This window comes from Pteropus medius, unplaced genomic scaffold (assembly GCF_902729225.1).
Source record: "Pteropus medius unplaced genomic scaffold, Ma_sr-lr_union100, whole genome shotgun sequence".
Classification (NCBI taxonomy): Eukaryota; Metazoa; Chordata; class Mammalia; order Chiroptera; family Pteropodidae; genus Pteropus; species Pteropus medius.
Window position 1 is genome coordinate 1,681,482 of NW_024349227.1, and position 19,527 is coordinate 1,701,008.

The window sequence follows — 19,527 nt, forward strand, 5'->3', positions numbered from 1 at the left end:
AACCCCAAAGGGGTTTTGTGGTTTGGTTCCAAGACTTACTCAGAAGGGCTGCATCCAGCTTTGTACACTAGCTGCAGTGTGGTTTGGATCTTTGTGAAGGCTGCAACCCTGGCGGAGAGTGGTGAAATGAGATCACAAATAACTCCATCAAAAGTCTCAGTTTCAGGACAACCCATTATATCTTTTGTATGGGATTCTTTGGGTGAGGATGGGGCTTCGTTCAATAACCATGGTTGGCTTGGAGGGCCCAGAGCAGGCAAAGGCTGGCTGTCACATGCTCTTGATTTTCACATGGCCCCCTCAAGGCCACAGAGGTAAAAACTCCAGCATTTTAGTCTCATGTTCTTCCACACCTTGGAGATTTTCAGTAAAAAGCAGCATACAGTCATTGTAGATACCCACTAGATATTAAGAAATGAAATCTGATCCAGAATGCCAGAGGCCGAACCAACTTTAAAAATCAATACAGGTGCTCAATTTAGCAGCATATACTAAAATTGGGACAATACAGAAAATATTAGCATGGTCCCTGCACACGTATCTCTGTCTTTCTCTTACACACACACACACACACACACACACACACACAGAATTCAGTTGGAGGATTATATTTGTAGATTCAAGGTTTTGTGAACTTCCCTTCCCCCAAAATGCCCTAGTTTTGCATTAGAGCCAAATCGTTTAAAGGCAGAATTATAGGTATAGACTGTGTTACTGCTCAAATGAGGTAAATGTAAATGCAACTGTTTGTTAATATTTGCAATTGAGCAGTTATTGAATAAACTGCTCAGTAAGCCCTGAGTAGCCCTGACAAACCTGCTATTACCTGTTGCAACAAGAGATTATGCATTTCAAGAGAAGATTGGAAGACACATAGACTTACAGGAGTAATCTGGCCATCTGGAATCTAGGGCCCCAGAGAATTCTTCCCAATCAAACAGCTCATTAGTATTGGATAGTACCCGTGGGCCCACATCCATGAAGATACACTTTCTGTGATGAGTGAGGACCCATCAGTGGAGCTTGGTGAGGATACCTTTTTGGAAAGGCCAGATCAGCGTAACACCTACAGGTTCCCCACGATTACCTTATTACTTTCCAGAGGACAGTCCTCAGATTGGAAGCACCAGTGTCCCCATTGCCCTCTGACTGCTCAAGGGTTGCCTAAGAACTAGGGCTCCTTAGTAGTAAATATCATCAGTAGCAAGTGTGACAAAGTTGTGATCTGTCACATACGTGGTCTGAAGTCCTCGTGAGCTGGTGTGCACTTGGGTCCCTTGGGGGTGGCAAAGATCAAAACAAGCAGAGGTGCTGCTTCTGGGATGGACAGGCACCACGAAGATTCCCTGCATTTTGGCCACCCACTGCTGGCCACCTACTGCTGGCCCATCACCCCGGGCCTCCGAACCACCTCGCAAATCTGTGATTGTTTTGAATGCTTGATAGTAAGTGAGGGTATTTGTTCTTCTCTTCTCTTTTTAAAAAATGGATCAGTGCGTCAAAGGCTAATATATGAATTCCTGCTAAAATCAGATGGCTAGTTGGATATTCTTTCTCATTCTTGGTGGTCTTATTAGCTGACTAAGATAATGTTTGAAAATCAATATCCAGTATGTTGTTCTTAGGCCACTCTGGCTCAGGCTGCTGTTGGAAGGTACCAGTAGCAGCCGTTCATCCTGAGCTGAAATTTTCTTAATTTTATATTATTGTGGATTGCCTTTGTGATGCAGCTAAATAATGTGTATCCTTGGGGCAGACTTTTAAATAGCCTCCATGGAGGTCTTCTTTTGTCCTGCTGTTTCTCTGTATCTTGTCTTGTTCATAGTATTGATTGCTCTGGTTTTGGTTTGTTGGTTTTGATTTTCCTGTCTTGATATGGGCTTAAAATGTCAATATTGTGTTCATTTTTAAACTGTTAGAACTAGGTTGGTGAGGGGATAGTCAGGAAAACTAGTCTTAAAGTGTTAAAGGCCTGATAGTAAGTCTTATAGAGTAGATCCTCTTATCTCAAGATTTTTAAAAATCAACTCAGGAGATTAATTTTTATGTTTTATGTTGAGAGAGAGCTACATAACAGGTGTTAAGTAAACTTTATCTTACTGAACTATATATATAAAGTTTAAATTGGATTTTTAACAATGTAGCATCTAGGAGAGTTTGTAATTTGTTCTCAGGCAAATGGGAATATATATTTTTTATTGCCAGTTTTCATCTGTGCTTGAATTTTTAAAAATCAAGTTAAAAGCGAAGTTTACAAATGGGACTTTTCTTTCATGATTTGGACAGTTTTTTAACCATTTTACCATTTCCAATGACATCCGGGAGGATTTTCTTCACCTTGTTCTCTTTTTACACTTCCTAGTTAATATTTCTCAGCAGCCATTTAAGGATGTCCCTCAGAGGTTGAACAGCTTCTATGGAATAATCAGGGAAGTGTTCATTTGATTTTACTATTGAGGTGGTTATTTATTGATCAGTTGTTGACACTTAGAAGTACCAACAGTAGTTTTCATTAACATTTCATCATATTTGGGATTCTAAGGTGATAAGAATGTTACTTAATGAACAGGGGTGCTTGGAAAAGGGTTCGTTGCTCACTGTTAATCATTTAGTGATTAATCAGTATATGAGACTGGAAGATGTAGTACCCTAGGATTTCTTTTCCTCTACTTATCACACTTTTTGGACTATAAATCATTGTCTAACACCTTGACACCTTGGAGAATGGTTAATTAGCAGCTTAGAAAATGTGTAGAACTCCAATAATTTTGCCTTTTTTTCCCCTTTGGGGAAGTACGAGGAGGTGTGGGGTGGGGATTTGAGATTTGGATTATTGTTTCAATGAAGAGTAAGTGGGAGTTGGAGTTGGTTTTAACTTAAAGGAGGGAAATTCTTAGTGCATGTATGCTTGTCACGCATCATCTGGCATCTGTCAGTATTTCTGTTCTTGTAAGAACTGGTCTAAGTTGATGCTAAAAGAAATCTTTTTGTGTCTAATCTTTTCAGCAGGGGGAGCAATCTCCGAGCTGTTGTGAAGACCCTGGAAGTGCTTCTTCGTTCTTCCCCATTTTTCCATCATGTGGCCTCTGGACACTGTGGTCAGTCATTTGAGATTGACTTTAATTTAAAACAAAGGCCTCTGCTTCTCACCCAGGAGGTGGAAGGAGTGAATTTTATGTTCGAATGAAGAAGTGAATTATGAAAGAAGAGTATACGTCCCTTCCCTTTCAAGCATAAGTCCAAATAGGCTCTCAGGAATGAGGATTTGTGAAGACATCAAATGGGAATTTGACTCATTTAAACTTTAATACTGAGTTATGTTGCTGGAGAAGAGATGCTTGTTTTACTCATCTAATTTTATTGTACCCAGCATCATTTTGACCTGTCATTTGCTATCTCCTTCTATCTGCCTCCCAGCCTCAGTGCATGTCCTTACTGACTTCTTCTTATCTGAAATTCTGCTACAAGCTTCCTAGGAGACCTTCTGTCGCATATTCTTGCTTCCATTTCGAAACTTACCCTTTCACCAGATACCTCCTATATTTCTATATTGTGTACAAAGGATGGGCAGAAAAGAAAGTGCTTGAAAGATTTGAAATTTTCAGAAATGGAAGAAAGATAAGAAGGGCCCCTTCTTCCTAACATACCTTTTGCCCAAGAAACTGGGCTACAAGAGGGTCAGGGTTTTTCTTTGTTTTCCTTTCACTGCATGAGTTTCCCTCCAGTACTGATTCCTTCTTCACTAATCATGGTTTTTGAGGATAGTTTCAAAAACTATTCTTTGTCTCCAGCAAAGAATCATCAGTAGTTTATATTGTTTTACCTGTGCTAGCTTCCAGAGATGGAAATGAGCCAGGTGTTTCTCAACAAGCTTCTTTTTGATTGGGGTGGGGGAATCTATGCAAGGACTAAAGTAGAACCGTCCAAAATCAAAGCAGCAACAACACAGTTCAAATCACAGATCAAGGAACAAATTTTTTTTTTTATCATTGCTTGTGGAGATCTGTCCTTCCATCAGTCATCACATTTTTCCCTTCTTGTATCCATGCTTCTTTTCCTTAAGACGTTTCAGTCACTTCCTTTCTGTGAAAGGTTGCTTAGCTTTTTAAAAATTTTTTTACTTTTTGCTTTTGCTGTTCTTTTATGTAAAAAGTAGCAGATGGGATGGATGTGTACGTTAGGCATTTGAAATTCTCTGAAAAGCCAGAGTAAAATAAGTGTGGGGAGGGCTCACTGGCCTCTCTGAGTAGAGCTTTTAGCTGACCAGAAGTGCTTAACCTGGATCGTCATTTTCACAGTATTTTCAGAGAGTTTAAACACTGTGCTTATTGTGAAATCTCTATCAGCTGGTGGGTGCTCCTATAGGTAGCCAAACAAGTTGATTACCTTTTGAATTTTAGGCTAGAAATCAAATTAGAACACATCAGTAAGAGCTGCTTTCTCCTGCTCCATCTTTTAGAACCAAAATTCAGTAGTTGAAGTAAGAGCTCTCCCTGAGTCAATTGCAACATATCTGTATTTTTAGATGCCACTACTTTTTCCTCAAATGCTCATTTTGTGAATTTCATTTCATATTTCATCTCAGACCAGTGGCTGAGGTTAGTAGGTGGCTCACTAACATATTTTTGTTTTGCGGACATTACTTCCATTCCCTGCAATAGTGTACAAACTGTATGATGCAAAAGTTTCCGCCTTATTTCCATGTGCAAAGTAGCTTGGTATCTCTTACCTGTGCATTTGGATATTTATGCTATGTCCACCTCCTAAATTGGCTACTGAGAAAATCAACTTCAGCCCTGTCAGATTGTCCCTGGCAGCAGCTGCTAATAATTATTTATGCTTTTGAAGTTTTTATCAGCTTTTAAAACCTATGCCATTTTGGTTTGATTTTCTAAATTTGTACAACATATGCATATTCTCTTCTTCCTTTTGTCATCTCTCCTATTTTGTTTTTTAATGTTCTGTAGTTTTGTACAAGCCTTGGGTACTTCTTGCTGAAGCTTTACTGCTTTGTAAATAAAATTGGATGTTTATTAAAGAACAGGTATAGATGTTTTTTGTAGACACTAACCACTTCTGAAACTCACCTGCCATTTTGCTTTGTGTGACAGAAAATGCAGCTTCCTGTGCTGATGTTAGATCTTTGTGTGGAAATACAGAGCTGGGAGGGGTAGGGTGTGTCAGGTGGTCCAGATTTCTGCTTCATTATAAATGAACAATTCAATCAAAAAGGTGTTAAAAAGATCATCTAGGAATGATCTCTCTTTCAATCCTTCAACTCAGTTTAAGTGTGTGTAACTACTCAGTAGAGGCAACAGTGCTAGGAGGTCTTCTGGAGGTTACAAAAACACGTGAGGAGCTTTCTGCCTTCCAAGGAGCTTTCTTAACACATAAATACAGTTAAATTCCTCTTTATTAGACTTTTCTCCCCTAGGTTAAATAGTTTAAAAACCCTCTGAATACTCATTGTCTCTAAAAAATAAGATGTTTCATAAAGTCTATTTAAGTCATTGATTTTAATCAACTCCGTCTATTTATTAATCTTTTCTGTTATGTGACAGAATTTGTTGTTGACATCATAGCTGTCTCATAGCAACCTTGGCCCAAGTGAGAGATGAGCTCCTCTGTTCTCTAGGGTGAACAGAGGGGCAGGGAAATATGCCTCCACTCCCCCAGAAAACACCTTCTGTGCCCTCGGGAAGGACGGGTGCCTAGAATGGGGAGAGGAGCTGCATTTAATTTCGCCTGTCTTGCTGATAAACATTTGGATTCTACAAGGGCCCTTGTCTTCATGACTTTTCTATTTAAAATTCCTTACACATGAGCTGTACAAGTGTTTTCCTGAACATTGGATCATTTGATGCTCAAAGTGACCTTCCCGAAATAGGCAAGGAGGTCTTAATTTACAAAGGAGGAAGTACAAATAGAAATGCTGGAAGGATAAGTCACTTGCTTCTCAGTCCAGAGTTCTTAATCCTTTTTATAGACGGTTTAGGAGCATTTAGAGTCAATAATAACTTAATTCAAGTTAATCCTCTCCTTTTTTTAAGACTTGGTATTTTATTTCTTACTTGGACAGATTTAACTGGCTTTTTGAAACCCTTTAAATTAGATTCCACAATTCGGATGGCAAGGGAAAGAGTGAGGAAAAGTCTAGCTTCACTCTGCGTTTGAGGTAATTTGGAAATTCAGCTTCTGAAGTCACTTCATCTTTGTCTTCCCAAGAGGTGGATTTAAATTCATTAAAAGGATGTGGAAAGAATGGAGACCGGTAAGGTGGTGACTAACAAGCAGAGATGGTAAAGCAGCAACATTATGACTTTTTTTTCTGCCCTGTGGCCTCACCTGTTGATAAGGACTGGACCATGGTTTAAGTGGCGGTATTTTATTGACAGTGTGTTACATCTTCTGACTTTGAAGGATATCTCATGTTGAAGGAATTGAGTTATGATACGTAGAGGATTCACTTGGAATACCTCGGGGTGCTGACTGAGGGTGGCGAAATGCTTACTGAGACATGAAGACTCTATCCACCGTTTTCATCCTTGGGAGCCTGGTGTTGGCCATGTATCTGCCTTTGGTGGTGACTTTACCTAAAACACTGGCCATCCCTGAGAAGCTGCAAGAAGCTGTGGGCAAAGTAATTGTCAATGCCACAACCTGTACTGTCACCTGTGGCCTTGGCTATAAGGAGGAGACTGTCTGTGAGGTGGGCCCTGATGGCGTGAGAAGGAAGTGTAAATCTCAGCGCTTGGAATGTCTGACCAACTGGATCTGTGGCATGCTCCATTTCACCGTTCTCATAGGGAAGGAATTTGAGCTGAGCTGTCTGAGTTCAGACATCCTGGAGATTGGGAAGGAGGCTTTCCGGTTTACTTGGAGACTTGCTCGGGGTATTATCTCAACTGATGATGAAGTCTTCAAGCCCTTCCGAGCTAGTTCCCACTTTGTGAAGTTTCAGTCTACTCAGGAGTATGACTCTGGGACCTACCGGTGTGATGTGCAGCTGTTAAAAAACTTGAGACTCGTCAAGAGGCTCTATTTCGGGCTGAGGGTTCTTCCTCCTAACTTGGTGAACCTGAATTTCCATCAGTCCCTTACTGAGGAGCAGAAGTTAGTAGATGAGGGCCTGGAAGTGAATCTGGATAACTATTCCAGGCCCCACCGTCCACCGTGGGAGAAGAAGGTGGCAATAGCCTTGGGAGTAGGAGTTGCCAGTGGAGTGACTGGCACTGTGTTGGTGAGCATCGTCTTGTACAGTGGGCTGAGGGTGATCTACAGCAGTGCCAGCCTTAAGATCTTGCAGGCCTGGCTCCCGAAGGACTGGCTATTCAGGAAGCCAAGCTAGTTTTTCAGGGGAGTGTCCTGGCTGTGCCTGATTGTGGATCGGCGGAGATGGAGGGCTTCCATTGCCAAAAGAGTGGAAGATGTGTAGAGAGGCAACACTGGCAGCTGTGGGCAATAATCTCTTCTTTGTTTCCCAGATGGATCTCTTCCTGCTCTTCTCTGCCCACTAGGTACCCAGGAAAGCTGACTGCAGGCATCTCTCGACTGCAGGCATCTCTACTGCCGGGAAGAGTTCTTCCCCAGCTTTCATTCATTTTCTACCTTTTACAGCTTGTATGCCTCCCCACCTCCTCCTCTCCTTAGCATAATCATGTAGAAGGATATATTAATAGTTGTTTTAGTGAAAATATTTTTTCCACTTCAATAAAAATAATTGACAGCTGTATGGAGACCTAACCTTTTCTGCTCTTTAGTTAAAAATGTCTTGCATTTGTTTAAATTGTCTCATAATCAATCTGGCTTTTATTTTCCTCAAGTTTCTTAGAACAGACATTGAACAAATTGTTTTGTAGTGAGGGCATAAACCCATGTGTGCCAAAGCTGAAGTGATTAGTAATGACAACTGACTCAGTACATAACAGATCATCACTAAATGTTAATTGACCTGCCCCTCCCCGTACTCCCCAGGTGAACCCTCTGTGTTCAGTGTTAAATTGATTCCTGGCAAAACACTGGAATCTTCATCTGGTAGGTTTCCCCTGAACAGTTCCTTGGCTTGCTCCCTGCTTCTGTTCCTCTAGCTTTTTCAATAGCCTGAAGCTTGTGTTATTGGTTTCTCAGAGCAGCCAAGGCCCCTTAAGGGAGGACTAGTGTGTACCTTCCTCCGTGGGAAATCCGATTGTAAGACCCTCAGAGGCCGTTCAGACTGAGATAACTGGCTTGTGGAACCATTAGGGAAAAGGCTCTGGGCTACCAGCTGAGCTAATTCTGCTGGAAGAATTATAGCATTTCCTCCCCTCACTTTTCTCTAGCTACAGGGGAGGTAGCAGAAACCAGGACTTGGACCAGTGGGTCTCTTCTTTAGCTGTGTCTGAGTCACCTGGGTGAGCTTTTTAAGATTCCAGAGCCCCAACTCTGAGGACACTAATTCGGTTATCTTTCTAAATAATACTGAATCACTTGAAAGCCAGTCATAGACTCTGCGACCCTTTAGTCCTACATGATATATGTGTCTCTGAATAAGGGCATTCTCCTGTGTAACCACAATGTCTTCACATTAAGAAATGAACAATTCCATAATCTGACATAAGTTGATATTTTGTTTTCCCCAATTTCTCAAACCTTACAGCTTTTTAATTTTTAATTCAGAATCAAATGAAAGATAACATACTACATTTGGTTGTTTGTCTTACACTTCATTTTACAACAGATACCATGCTATTTTTGTTTTTCATGACATTGATTTGATTGAAGAGTCTAGCGAAGCCAGTTGTCTTGGATAGTATCCCACAATCTGGATTTGTCATTATTTCCTAATAATTAGGTTCTGAGGAATGAATTTTGAACATTGTGACAAGAACCTGACTAAGTGGTGATGTGTACTTATTTCATCACCTCAGGAGGCACAAGATGTTCGGATGACCCACTATTGATGATAGATCTCTCCAAAGGAATATATATATGTATTCCTTTGTAATTAATATATATACTTTTGTAATTAATAATCTGTGGGGTGATGCTTTGTGGTTTTCTAAAAACCGTTCATAAATGTTTTAGAATCCATTTATGATCCTTATTACTACATGTTGGGGATTGCAAAATGGCAACTCTTTAAATTTATTACTTCCATATTTATTAGCCTGCATTTTTCTGTAAAGAAAAACTACTTTTTTTTGAGGTCTCAATGGATTCTTTTTAAATTAATTTTAATTAGTTTCAAGTATACAGTACATTGGTTAGACATCTATACAGTTTGTAAAACGATCCCCCCAGTTGCTCCCTCCCTCCCTCCCCTGACCCTCCACCTAGCCAACGTATTAATGCTAACTGCATTCCCTATGCCGTGCTCCCCATCCCTGTAACCATCAATCACCTACTAATTCTGTACTACTTTAACCCTTCACCCCATTCTCTCAGCCCCCCAAACCCTCTTCCCCTCTTTCTGTCACCAAATTGTTCACTATATTTGTGAGTCTGTGGTTGAGTAGTTCTTTTTATTCCTTAGATTCCGCATAGAAGTGAAATCATATAGTGTTTATCTTTCTGTCTGACTTAAATACCTTCTAGGTCCATCAAAGCAATATCTTTTTCTGTCCCCTTCCTTTTAGTCTGTGTGTCTCTTAATCTGAAGTGAGTCTTTTGTATTTTTTCTTCTTAAAGAAGTCCCTCCAACATTTCCTATAATACTGGCTTGGTGGTGATACATTCCTTTAGCTTATTTTTGTCTGGGAAGCCCTTTATCTGACCTTCCAGTCTAAATGATAGCATTGCTAGATAAATTATTCTTGGTTATAGATCCTGGGTCTTCAACCTGTTGAATATTTTTTTGCCAAGCCCTTCTGTCCTGCATAGTTTCTTTTGAGAAACCAGCTGCCAGTCTTATGAGTGTTTCCTTATAAGTAATTATTTGTTTTTTTCTTGCTGCTTTTAATATTCTTTCTTTGTGTTTAACCTTTGGCATCTTCATTATGACGTGTGTTGGTGTGGGCCTCTTTGGATCCCTGATTTTGGGGATTTTCTGTGCTTCCTGGAGTTTGATGTCCATTTCCTTCACCAGGTTAGGGAAGTTTTCCATCATTATATCTTCAAACAGCTGTTCAGCATCTTGATTTTCTTGGATATTCAGACCCTTAATAATGTCCCATATGGTCTTTAAACTATTTTTATAGTCTTGGCATCTCATCTCTTGCCATTCCGCTTGCGTGTCCTTGGCTTTCCCATCTTCTAGATAGGGCATTTGATCCTTTTCTCTACTCACATTGTTTATTCCTTTGTTTATTCCATTTAGTATCCTTCCCATCTCAGATAATGTATTCTTTATTTCAGACTGGTTCTCTTTTATAATTTCCATTTCAATTTTTATGTTTTTTATCTCTTTATTGACGTTCTCACTGAATTTATCCAAACTTCCCAAAAGTTCATTGAGCATCTTTATAACCAGTGTTTTGAACTCTGCATCTGTTAGATTACTCGACACCATTATATCTGGATCTCTGTTCTGTTCTCTCATATGGTTTCTGCTTCTTTGTCTTCCCATTTTGGCTGCCTTTCCATGTCTGTTTCTGTGTACTAAGCAAAGCTCCTAAATCTCCCGGTCTTATTAGTGTGGATTTGGGAAGTAGGTGTCCTGCGACAGTCCTGAGAGAGGTTCAGCTGCAAGTCAAACTTAGCCCAAGACTCTACCCATCTGAGGCCACCTGTTAAGATTCAGCAAGCGATCCACAGATGCTGTGCTTATAGTTGCCTCAAAAGGCCACACCAGAAATTGAGGCCAGCTGCCTCCAGCGTGAGTCTAGGCACTGGTCATCCAGGCGCATCTGACTTGCTGAGGTGGAGCCACGAGTTGGAGGAGGCGGGGTTTCATGGAATCCTCTTGGTGGAGCGACCTCTGTTATCCACTTTGATGATGACAGGGCTATGGCTGCGCTGTGTCCGCGCACTGGGAGTGGGAAGGGCTCAACAGGGAACAATGGATACTACCGGCACTTCTATACAGAGCAAGTCTTGCCTCAGCCCTCACTCCGACAGTGTCTTCCTGTAAGTCTCTGGTGCCCCCTGCGCACAGGCGAATCAGCACTGGTGCTCAGAGCGAGCAGGCCCGTCACCATGAAAATCCGCTCATGGACGTAGCCCCTTTAAGAGGCGTCTGCTGCTGCCGCTACCGCCGTCTCCATTTCACTCAGCCACTCGAGACCCGGCAGCCTGGTGTTCTCGCCCTGTCCTACCTTCTGCCGTTGCAGGGTGCTTTCTTGAACTTCTCCCTAGTTGTATGGCTTGTTCGTCTAGATCTCAGGTGATTTTTCCTTGCTGCTGCTCCTTGTTCCATCACAACTTTGATTTGGTCGCCAGAGGGATGAACAGAACCTCTATCATCTACGCCATTTTTTTTCAGTCTCCCTTGGAATCTCTTCTATTCAGTGAATTCTATATAGTCCATTACTGTAGTCACGTTTTTGATGCTTAAGTTGTCCCTTATTTTGACGAGTAGGAGTCCCTTCAAGCCAGCCCTTTTGTCCTTTCGACGTGATCCCATTGGACTTTGAACATCTCATTGCTTTCTAGGACCACACGATGTCTCAGATCCACATTTGGACTTTCCTGTCTTCAAACCCGAATGTGCTGTTTCTTCAGGGGACTCTGGTTCCTTTGAGTGTGGGGAGTCGTACTTAGAAACCATGGTCTGGGTGCTAGATGTGCTTATCACCACTGGGGAGTCACTGCTTCTAGGCCCTTTCAGTGTCCTAGATGTGTGTGTGTGTGTGTGTGTGTGTGTGTGTGTGTCTGTGTGTGTGTAAATTATGAGCTCAAAGTATCTCTTGCTGAAGTTTTAGAAGTGATTCTGATTCATGGCGAAGTTGAGAACCCCTGGCCTAGGCGCATGCACACCTAGTCTTTACTGTTGCCCTTATGTTGCAAAGCTCTCACACTTTCCACACACCCTTCTCATTCTTTCTACCTCGGGGGAGATGGGGGTGGATTTCAGAAGATCTGGATTCTGCTCCAGTTTCTGCTAAAGACTGTGTCATGGAGCAAGCTGATGACCCTTTGTAGTCTTCATCTTTAAAAAGATATGATTGCGAGGATCAAATGAGATCCTGTGAATAAAGACTGAAGTTTATAGTTCAGCAGGGTTATTAATGATGCATATTAGTTCAGGACTAGACAATTTGCTGAAGCACTTAGGAGAGAGCTTGCCGTACTTAAAAGAAGTCCATAAAGTGATACCTTAGTAGGTAATGAACTCAGCATTGCATCGCTGAGGAGGGAAGAGGACGGGAGCACAGCTTCCCATTTCACAGATGAGAGAGACTAAAGCCCAAGAAGAGCTGAATTGCTTCTCCAGTAAGCCAGTGGTCAAGCATGGATGGAATATTGTACAGCTCTAGGATTATAGCCCTCTGTGCCCTTGAATTTTGACTCTGAGGGTGCCATGAGATTGAACAAGGAAGAAAACAAAACACCTTCAGATATATTGGTAAAGACCCAAACCCAGTTCCGGTCACTGAATTCTGTGCATGCAGGCTGCCTCTGTAAGGTCAAGGAGATGCTGACTGGACTAAAATTTGGGTTTTAGAGTGGCTAGTGCTCCCAGCGGCCCCTTTGGGTACAAAGTAGAAGGGATGAGCCTGTTGTGGTACCATGCTGCCGTCCATGCTGGCCCCTTCTGGGGGCTCACTGTCAGCCTGGGTTTCTGCTGAACAGGCCCTGGGCTTATGGCTAAGCAGCAAGTAGTGGGGCCTCTGCTTGCCTCCGTCTCCCTTGTCCTTGACAAAGCTTGTGGGCACGGTCAGCATGGAACCCAACCTACTTCGCACCACAAGGCTGCACAAGTGTATCACTGAAGATGTCTCAGGTACAGTGTGTGTTTAATAGGTGTTGGATGCATGAAAGGATGTTGCAGCCAGAAACTGACAAGAAATTCAAATTCTTTTTGCTGCTGTGAGCAGAGACTACAGGTACCTTTTCACCAGGTAGGGGTCACTGTATTTTCAGGGAGACTTCCTTTTGGTATAGTTGAGTCAATACTTCCAATGTCCTAAAGCTCAGGGCACTGTTTACTGCCCATTGTGTTAGTAAAGCCAGCCCAGTCCCGCAAAATGCCTTCGTGCACGGCTTAGGCCTGCCTTAAATTCTCTTGGGCTGATATTTTACCCATCCCAGGACTGAATGAAGCAGTATGGATTGTATGCAGTGACTTCCTTAGAGCTGGCTGGGTGAAGAAAAGTGAAGGTAATGGATCGAAGACCCCAGGGTTAGGGAACAGGACAAGGAGGTGTGCATCAGCCGCATGATAAAATCACAGCTGGTGCCAGCTGCCTCAGCAGGTCGAGAAACCATCTTTATTTAAGAACTGCCTGCTACCAGAGTCAATAACTAACTACCATTACAAGAAGTACAAGAGAGACAGACTAGAGGCCAGTGGGAGTGGTTCCATCTGAACAAAAACCGAGTCAAGTCAGTGGTCCGATAAAGCCCTACGCCTTGCCCAGCCAGGAGATTTTCTAAGCTCTGCAAGGCCCTGGATGGGGTGGGGTGAGTGAGTTGGAGTCCAGGAGGCTAAGGCAGGGTGCACCCTAACTAAGGGCGCTAGGCTTCCTGGGGCTCTAAGGCAAAACTACCTGACCCATCTTTTTCCTCCTCAGTTTCCCTCTACTGTCCTACCTTCCCAAAGCCTATGACCATGTATATACAGCTGCCAGGCACCTTTTTCCATGGAGCCCTTTGAAGTCCCTTAAAAATGCCCATCTAATCCCTTAGGCCACTTCAGGAGGCTCTGGCCACCCCGTTCATCCCCAGGATGAAGCCCAGGTTAGGGCGACCCAGGGAAATAGGGCACCACACGTGAGCCGCAAGCCCAGGTTTGAGTACACTACTATCCTCGTGACACAGAAGAACTCAGGGGGCAGTCCATTCTGTCGCTGGGGAAGAGACGAAGGGGATAAAACGTCCTTAGCCAGCCTGGGCTCTTGTCCAGAGCACGAACTGGGGGGCTCCTGGGATTGCCAAGAGGAGTGAGTGTTCGCTGGGAAAAGTGCTTGGGGGAGCCTTCTCTCTCTGTGACTGTGACTGCACTGCAGGGGCCACAGCAGATAGACACTCCAAGACCCTTCCTGTGCTGAGCACCTTTCAATTCAAAGAATCTTAGCCCTGGAAGGACGCCTACAGCATCTCCCCACCCCTCCAATCTTCACCTAATCTAGACCCCAGAGCTACAGCTATCGAAATTCCTCAAAGTCCCCTAAAAAAAAGGAAGAAGCCTCTTACTATGCCAGGGCCTCATTGCAGGAGTTTTTCTGATGTCTAACCTCAGTCTCAATTTTATCAAAAGAAACTCTACTCCCCTTTATAGCCCTCCTATTCCCTGGCACCATCAGTATCATTTGATGCCCTGAATGAAAGGAGACAGACAGCCTGACCTTGCCCAGCCCCAAGACTCCATCTGGAGAGAGCTGCCCTCCTTGAGGATGAGGTATACATCGGGCCGTCAGAGCAGCGAGGACCAGGTAGCCAAGGCCATGAAGAGCCCTGCAGGCTGAGCTCAAGTGTACTCACAACGGAGAAACTGTCTCCCCGGGCCCTGAAGTGGTGTCTGCAGGCTGTCTCAGTCCCTAGTCCCCAAGGCACTTACTGGCCACTAAAGTACTAGTTTATGGCTATCCCCTTGCTGCCTCTGCGGCTTGGAGTGAGAGAGGAGAGATCCAGCGTCGAGTCATGACCACAGCAGGGGTGAGCCCCACTGAACTACACCAGCCCTTCCAAGCAGAAATGAAAATCAGGGGCCCCTTGGGCAGGAAGGGACTCTGAGAAGCCATCTAATCTCTTCTGCCTCCTTGGAAACTCCTGTACAAGCCACCCCAACAAGAGGCTATTCCATTTCACAAGCTTGCATGTCCTCAGGTCACCTACAGTCTTATTAAACCTGAGCTCTACCTGAAGTCTCAGGGTGCCAGAATATCATTTTAGTTCCGTTCTATCCCCACAAACAAATCCCACCTGTACAGTGGTTAGGTTTTCCTGGGGCTATTTTCCTAGTTCGAACCTCTCCTTGGCTTCCCAGCGAGACTGCCTTCCTCCCCTTTGCTAATAGGCCTCATTAGAACTAAGACACTTGGTCGAGTCTTTTGCCTCAAGCAAGCTTAGGGACTGCAGCCTCCAGCTGCACCGGTTAGGTACTGTGCCAAACCAGCTCACCCCTTTTGGACCAGCACCTAGACACCTGTCCCCTGCTCCCCCTGATGCAGCCCAAAGCAGTGAGGACAGAATCAGCTAAACTTTGGAAGAAGGTTTCTTACTTTGAGCATCCCCTTCCTGTTGGAGCTAGGCACAGCCAAACCACAGCCGGGAGGCAGGTGGAGCACAGATGCGAGGCCAAGTTTGGGGGCCCTGTAATGGGAGATCGGTCTCATAGCTGAGCCCCCAGCACTTGGCATCGGGGGATGGACAGACGCAGGTGAGGAGGGTGTAGTCAGATGGCTCCCAGGGAGGCAGTCTTGGGCTGGGACGGGTGGTGGGTATAGCGGTGGCAGGAAGAGGAAGTGTGAGCTTACATTTTTTAAAAAATTGTAGTGGGTGAAATTATCAACATAAACCTGCCCAGGAAAATAGAGCAGGACATAAAAATTTAAAAACCATAGCAAAATAGAGCTATAACTGTAAACTACAGAAACCAGGCTCAGGGCACCAGTCCCCTACAAGATGGCCGTCCTGCTGCTCCCAGATATCCAGGGCCACTTGTCAGAGCATGGGCACTGGGGGTTCCTGGTTGTGCCACCACTGTTACCTGGATTTGGGGAATCCCCATCCTTGCTTTGGGCTATTCTTGAAGCAAGAGTAAGGGGAACAGGGACTTCAAGCCAGTGCTGCATATTGAGGTCCCAGCCGAAGCTAGGCTCAGAAGGCAGAGAAGGACTGATGTCTCCCGTGCCTTGGGCTGGGACCCAGCCAGGCCCTGACCCCACTGGAATCTCTTGAAGCAGATTTTCATAGCCACTGCCCTTCTTAAACCACCACCTTAACCAGGCCGTAGCCGTTCATCACTGCCCCCTCCTCTGGATAGACAAGGAGCCTGGAGACTTTTCTTATCCCAGCCCCGTTGCTGACACGCTGTGCGACCTTGGGAAGTCCTTAACCCTTTTGACTTCAGTTTCCTCGTCTGTAAAGTAAGGGGCTTGGACAAGTTGAGCTCTAAAGCCTCTTCCAGTTCTGATGTTCTGTGCCTGGTAATATACCTGACCACACGATAGGGCGTCCCATTTATTAACCCTTCTTTCTTCTGGGGGACCGCAAAAGAGTGGTCCGAGGCAGCCTGGGGGACGGGTCTTGTCAGGTGGTCCTGGGCACTCCTGGGTGTAGGCAGGGCCACATTTATCCTCGTCCTTCTCAGAAGGCTCCCGACTCCCAGACACAGAATGAATGCCGGATTCCTTTCCCAGGCTCGAGCGAGTCAGTGCTGGGGGAGCGGAGTCCTGGGGCCTGCAGGCCGAGCTGGAGGACGAGATGGGTGCAAGACCCCTCTCTCCTGTCTCCTGCCCAAACCCTGGAGGGCTGTGCAGGGTGGGTCTTGGTGGGGTGGAAGACCGGCCCAAGACAAGCCCTTTAGTCATCCAGCCACCTGTAGTGGCTTCTGTCACTCTAGGTTGACAGGGTCGGGTTGGCAGTGTTGGCTAAGAGGGAACATCAGGCCGAGGCTGGTGCTCCTCTCTACCAGGTGTCCCAGCCTCTCAGCCCTCGTCAGTCCCCAACCCCAGCAGTCTGGAGTAGCGTCCACCAAGCTGCAGGGGCTCAGGCTCCTGGCCTCGGACTTTAGGGCACTGGTGCTCAGCCACCTGGGCAGGTGGTAGGGGCCGCCAGGGAGTCATCGAGGACAATGTCAGGGTCCAGCCATGGGTCCTTGGTCCTGGGGTTTGGCCCTCTCCTTAGACTGAGGGATGTTGGTGTTCACACTTCATCCCACTTCAGCCCAATCGGGACCAGTGTTCCTGCCGGGCCTCGGACTCTGCGCTCAGGGGCCAGAGTCTACATGCAGTCCCAGGGCGCCACCTCCACAGATGTGCAGATAGATGTTTCAAACCTCCTTCCCACAGGCCCGTTCCTTCCATCTAGGTGCCCTGAAAGGCCAGGGCACAGGGCTCAGTATCATTACGAAAGTTACTGCCTGGTGCCTCTTGATTTAAAGAAAAAAAATCCTTGTATGGGTTCTATCCTGTGGCAGAATTTGAAATATCCTACCTTCTACAAAAAGGGCACAGTCTAAAATAGGTATTTAAAACCAGCCATTCTTAGGCACAGTGTTGGGCCACCTTGGCGTCGGGAAGGGACCAGGGCCAGCTGGCTGTGTTCATCGGAGGCAGGTGCCCGGCTGTGGCGGAGAGGGGTGCCAAGGTCAGAGTTCCAGGTAGCCTATGAGGATGAGCATGGCCATGGAGTGGGAGAGGATGGTGCCCGAATGTGCAGCTGGGCAGACTGCCGAGTTTTCCACCATCATGCTTGTGCCTGAAAGTGGCAGGTGGAAATGTGGGGCTGGGTGGGCTGGGCCTGGCCTCACCCCGCCCCACCTTTGGGACTGGTCCTAGACGTTCTACAGAGACTCAGGGCCGGCTTCTGGGCTGGGATGTATTCTTAGCCCCACTCCTACAGCGTTTTGTAGGACCCCTGTACCCCTGAAAGGAGCACACTCACCTCCCCGGCCCTCAGGGCAGTTCCAGGCCTACTTGGCACAGGTTCCTGCCTGCCTTCCCCTGTCCCCTTGGGGTCTGGCTGGGTTGGAGTTGGCTTGGGTGGGGAAGATTCCCTCATCGGGCATCTGCATGGACCTTGATATTCTGGGGTGGGGGGCGGATGGGGAGAGGAAGCACCTCCGTTCCTCACGATGTGAACTTCTGCTGGAGTCCCATCCCCTCCAGGCCCTGTGGTCCGAATCTGCACCAGAGCATGGCCGATGTCTTCAGGAACTGCAATTTCTATCCAGTTCTTGGTGGTGAGGTGCAGCGTGGGAGTCAGGTGTAAGTCATTCTGGTACAGCATCTGTACGAAGGGTGTTAGCCAGGTGGAGCTACTTACGCCTAGGCCGAGTTTTCTCTCTTCCCCAGCTCAAGGCCCTGGGAAGAACCCATGTGCTTCTGGGCTCTGGAGGTTCTGCCTCCTCACCCCTCCTGTTTCCTGTTGACCGGGACCAGGCTCTTGAGCAAGCTCCTCGTTGGTGGAGGAAAGCTTGCAAGCAGCTGAACTATTTCTGCAGATCCCTTAGGCTAGAAGGACCCGAGACTTCACGTGGGCCGTCAGTGCCTCCATGACCCCTGCCTTTCCGCAGGACATGCCATCTGCCCCCTTCTTATAGTCTCTACTACGAATCACCTGGAGGACCATTCGTGTATTTCATGCCTCTCACAGTCACAAACACTTTGCTTATGTTTAGCTCCAATCCCTCCTGCTGTAGACTGCAGCCCCCTTGTGCTCACTGGAAACACCGATGAGCTGTTCATCACTAGCCAGTGCCTGCCTGGTCCCTCCCTTACCTTATAGCCAGTGACTGCAGACTCATTTCGGAGAGGGACCACAGGGTCCCACTTAATACTAAGACTGGAGCTCGAGAAAGTCCAAGAGATGTTGTCAGGAGGTCGCCGTGGAGCTGCCAGAGGAGGGAGGAAGTTGGGGCGACTTGCACGTGTTTCCTTGCCACCCACCCCCTTTGCTTTTAGCCAGCCTTTTTCTAGATGTCTGCCCGCTGCAGTTACACCCAGAACATTCTGTCACAGCTACCTAAGAAATAAATGCCATGAAAATCCAAAGATTGGAGAAGAAAAAGGCGCTTTAGAAGCCATAAACTCCACTCCCTTATTTTCACCAGGCTTCCTGTCTTACTTCCGTCCAGCCCAGCACTTTTGAGCTAGAGCGTTTTTCTTGCATTAGAGAAAGAGTGATCCTAGGGGCACCTCCCCACCCCAGGCCCACTCACGGGGCTTCATGGTCGTCGCACTGGTGGAAGGGCTGGCAGGCCCAGGGCCCGCTCGGTTGTAGGCCCGCACGGTCACATGGTATTTGGTGTTGGGATGCAGGTCAGTGACTCGCGCACTGGTGTCCAGCCCTGCTGTCCTCACTCGGTCAGCAGCGGCTTCTTTGTCCCCAGCTTTCCAGTAGCGGATCTGAAGGGAACAAAGATACCCTAGAGTCAGCAGGAAAGTTCAGGACCTCAGAGCGCCCCTGACCCTGTCCCTGGCCACCTACATTCTGTTCCTCTCTTGCTCACTCTGGTTCTTGTGACTCGGTCTCGGATCTTGGAAGTTGGACACTATGTCATGAGCTCCAAGAGAGCAGGGACCAGTGGGTGTGGGTCCCTGCCGCCTTCTCAGTGCCGAGCAGGGAGCCGGCGAATGGGTGAGAGTCGGGGATGGGCACACGCTTAACCTCGTGATGGCCTGCTGGAACCCGATCCGATTTAATTCACTCAGGGAATCCCATGGGCACTCTGCTAAAGGTTATGAGGTGCATATCTGTACTTGCAAAGTTGTCCCCCAAACCCCA

The 19,527-nt window shown here is 46.0% G+C and overlaps 3 protein-coding genes across 7 annotated transcripts in view; 2 read left to right on the forward strand and 1 right to left on the reverse strand.

Moving 5' to 3' along the window:
- Positions 1 to 5,038, forward strand: part of RBBP5 (RB binding protein 5, histone lysine methyltransferase complex subunit) — a 34,174-nt gene extending 29,136 nt beyond the window's left edge. For 2 of the 5 annotated variants that reach the window (XM_039881787.1, XM_039881790.1), the window contains exon 14: positions 3,007 to 5,038. In XM_039881787.1, coding sequence (XP_039737721.1) covers positions 3,007 to 3,035 — 29 coding nt within the window. In that variant the 3' untranslated portion in view covers positions 3,036 to 5,038. Of the gene's footprint in view, positions 1 to 2,362; positions 2,430 to 3,006 lie in introns of all 5 variants that reach the window. The other 3 variants (XM_039881789.1, XM_039881791.1, XM_039881786.1) reach the window with 2 other exon arrangements.
- A 141-nt stretch (positions 5,039 to 5,179) lies between these two features.
- Positions 5,180 to 8,937, forward strand: TMEM81 (transmembrane protein 81). The gene has a single exon (XM_039881792.1). The coding sequence runs from the start codon at positions 6,518 to 6,520 to the stop codon at positions 7,346 to 7,348; it is 831 nt and encodes a 276-aa protein (XP_039737726.1). The 5' UTR covers positions 5,180 to 6,517; the 3' UTR covers positions 7,349 to 8,937.
- A 4,387-nt stretch (positions 8,938 to 13,324) lies between these two features.
- The window catches only part of CNTN2 (contactin 2), a 32,317-nt gene continuing 26,114 nt past the window's right edge, over positions 13,325 to 19,527 (reverse strand). Inside the window, exons 20-23 of the mRNA XM_039881793.1 lie at positions 18,962 to 19,148; positions 18,522 to 18,634; positions 17,862 to 18,030; positions 13,325 to 17,499 (exon numbers count right to left, since the gene is read on the reverse strand). Of these exons, the coding sequence (XP_039737727.1) occupies positions 17,390 to 17,499; positions 17,862 to 18,030; positions 18,522 to 18,634; positions 18,962 to 19,148 (579 nt within the window). The 3' untranslated portion in view covers positions 13,325 to 17,389. The remainder of the gene's footprint in view (positions 17,500 to 17,861; positions 18,031 to 18,521; positions 18,635 to 18,961; positions 19,149 to 19,527) is intronic.